At 50.0% G+C, this 3,116-nt stretch overlaps 1 protein-coding gene across 1 annotated transcript; it reads right to left on the bottom strand.

Annotated features, from left to right (window-relative positions):
• Positions 1 to 1,074: 1,074 nt before the first annotated feature.
• Positions 1,075 to 2,909, bottom strand: LOC104669679 (pregnancy-specific beta-1-glycoprotein 11-like). Its single transcript, XM_010372740.2, has 2 exons — positions 2,662 to 2,909; positions 1,075 to 1,442 (listed from the first exon to the last, which is right to left on the bottom strand). The coding sequence occupies exons 1-2, from the start codon at positions 2,723 to 2,725 to the stop codon at positions 1,075 to 1,077; spliced, it is 432 nt and encodes a 143-aa protein (XP_010371042.1). The 5' UTR covers positions 2,726 to 2,909.
• Between the last annotated feature and the right edge of the window lie 207 nt (positions 2,910 to 3,116).

Consider the following 3,116-nt stretch of genomic DNA (forward strand, 5'->3'; position numbering starts at 1 on the left):
TGCTCTCACTCCTCTGAGGTTTGGATGCCTAAGAAGAGAGAATTTGAACCAAAAAATAAGCCCTCACTTCTGGTGGAGGACAGGATGGGCCTGTGACTGCAGACAGACCTCAGGTGACCCTGATCTGCCTTTTGTGTTTGTGTGACTCTGGTTCAGTGACTGTGCCTTCCTGTGGCTCAGTTTTCTCTCAGTCAAATAAGCTAAATGGCAAATGGACTGTGGCTTTTCATGCTATCTGTGAATAAATTGTAAATTCTTCACAGTCATCTGACCTAATGCTTGGCACAGTGGAGGTGTTCACACAAACAGCATTTATTATTATTCACTTCCGTGAGAGAGCACCTTTAGGTCAGATCCTTGTGGACAAGCTGCTGCCAGGTACATTTTCTCTCTTCTGTTTCTGCTTCGGGGACATTAGATTTTCTATGGAGTGTCCTAAGCCTCACAAGGCAGTTGGCTGATGGCCTACAAAGCTTGTCTTTCTGTCCTCTCCACTCTGAGTCTCCAGTGAAGAAAGTTCTGTCCTTGCCCAGATGAGGCTCCGAGGGCTGAGCCCTGGCAGTGAGCAGCTCCAGGAAACACAGTCCTCAGACAGCTGGTGAGTCCCTGGTCCCAGTAAGCCCTGCCACAACCCAGCCCTGGCACAGCTCCTCAGCTTTATCTGGAGTAAGGATTTAGAGACAGGGGTCTGGGGTTGAGGCTTCTTGGGCTGAGCTTCTCGGAGAGTATCTCATGGGGCCTCTTAGCAAAGCCCTACTCAGTTCTCCAGGGTCTTTCTCAGGGTCAAGTTTATGAAGAGGACATGAGGTGCTTGGCTGAGACTGATCTCCTCCTGCTGAGCACCCCCCCCATCAGACTGTCCTTCCTGTGCAGCAAGTGTCTGCAGGGTCTGGAGGCAGGAAAGGAATTCTGATCTGCTGAAGTTTGTCTCCTGTGTGTGTCCTGCACTAAATGCCGAAACCCCAACATGGGACATAACGCAGCAAGGGACACAGGCACAGTCTAGGCCTGACCATCCTGTGTGTGCAAAGTAGAAGTGACCCTCGCCCCCCAACACTCAGGGATCATGTGGAATCACTCATGGTATAAGGTGAAATGTCCAGTTACTCCTTTAGTCTCATCAATTCGCTTCATGATTTTTACGGTGTAGGATCCTGTGTCCTGCTTGGTGACATTCTGGATCAGCAGGGATCCATTGGAATATAGTGTTTCTCGTCCACTGTATGCAGGCCCAAATAGAATTCTATCAGGGTATCTTGTATATTCTATAATGAATTGGTAGAAGTCCATTATTTGCCCTTTGTACCAGACGTAGGCAGCAGGATTCTGGGGCAAATTGTGGACAAGTAGAAGAACATCCTTGCCCTCAGAAACTTTGGTTGGTTGAGCTTCAATCATGACTTGGGCAGTGGTGGGTGGGTTCCAGAAGATTAAAAGTGATGCTAGGAGGTGGAGAGAGCATCAGTCAATATTGAGACCTATGTATTGGGGTGAAAAGATGGGGCCCTGGGTCCTGAAACGATCTCTTCAATCATCAGCCTTGAAGACACACACACACAAACACACACACATACACACACACCCCTTTTTTGGGTGGTGTGATTGTGTGTTTGTGTCCTGCTGTCCTACTGGGTCAAGGTCAGTGGCACGACCCCCATTCCTTCAACCCTTCTGACCTCGGCATTTCTCTCTCTGGAATCCTCTTCCCCAGAGGTCTGCACGGCTCCCTCCACACTGCCCTCAGGTCCTGCTCACATCAGGGCATCCTTAGACTTCTTTCCTGACACCTCCTTCAGAGACGCTGGGTCTTCCCTTTCTGACCTTTCCCTGCTCTGCTCTCTCCGGAGCTCTTGTCAACACCTGACCTCACATTCCAGATCTCTTTGCATGTCTGTCTTCCTGCCCATAAGAGCATGAGCTCCGTGAGGACAGGGACGTTTGTGATCTGGGTTGCACCCCAGTGCCTGGGACAGGCTTCAGCCTCCTGTAGGTGTGAGAGTTCCAAGGACCCTCCATGCCCGGGGTGTTTGTTTTTTTCTTTACCCAGTGGTTGAGGTTTTCTGGTGAGGACAGTGTTTCATGCCCTGCTTATATTTTCATTTGAAGTGTCATCTGATAATAGTTATCATTATCGTTTTTCAAAATATGGTGGCCAGTGATGATTAACCAGGAAAAGAGAACACTTGAGATTTTTCTACCTCTTACCAATTCCAGTTCAATGTGATTTTCCTGTTTTGACCCCTGTCCCTCACTGGTACATTTTCCCCTATCCAGGCTCCAACAGAGCCTTCTTTCCTCTTTTTTTTTTTTTGAGACAGAGTCTCACACTGGCACCCGGGCTGGCGTGCAGTGGCACAATCTCAGCTCACTGCAATCTCTGCCTCCTCTGCCTCCTGGGTTCATGCAATTCTCCTGCCTCAGCCTCTCAAGTAGCTAGGATTACAGGAGCACACCACCACACTTGGTTACTTTTTTGTATTTTTAGTAGAGATGGGGCTTCACTTTGTTGACCAGACTGGTCTTGAACTCCTGACTTCATGATCCACCCACCTCAGCCTCCCAAAGTGCTTTTTTTTTTTTAGAACCCCATCCTCTCCAGGAAACCCCATCCAATCATTCTGCTTCCTCCTCCTGTCCTCTCCCAGGAAGTTCTCTCCTCACCTGTGAGCAGGAGCTCCTTCCAGGTGATGTGCAGTGTGCAGGGAGGCACTGAGAGGGGCCCCATGGCCTGTGCTGCCTGCGTGTTCTCTTCTGTGGAGATGATCCTGGGATCCAGAAACTTTCTGAGCACGGCTGTCAGCTGTGCTGTCCTTCCTCCTTCTGTGCTGAGCCTCTTCCCAGGGCAGGAGCACTTCTCAGGCTCATGGGCAGGGTCTGTGCCGAGGACACCTCTCTGTCCCCTCCCCTCTCAGTCCTGTCTCCTTGTCCCTCCTTCTCTTTTTCCTTTGGTCTGTGTGTCAGGTCCCTGGGAATTGTGGAGGCCTCTGCCTTTTTCAGCAGTGATTCGGTCACCTAACCTTGACACACACTATGTGCAGAAACACAAACACACACACAAAAGAGACACACACAGACACACACGGTCACACACATGCCCTGTAGCTTGGGCAAGCACA

The sequence above is a fragment of the Rhinopithecus roxellana genome, chromosome 12 (genome assembly GCF_007565055.1).
Source record: "Rhinopithecus roxellana isolate Shanxi Qingling chromosome 12, ASM756505v1, whole genome shotgun sequence".
NCBI lineage: Eukaryota > Metazoa > Chordata > Mammalia > Primates > Cercopithecidae > Rhinopithecus > Rhinopithecus roxellana.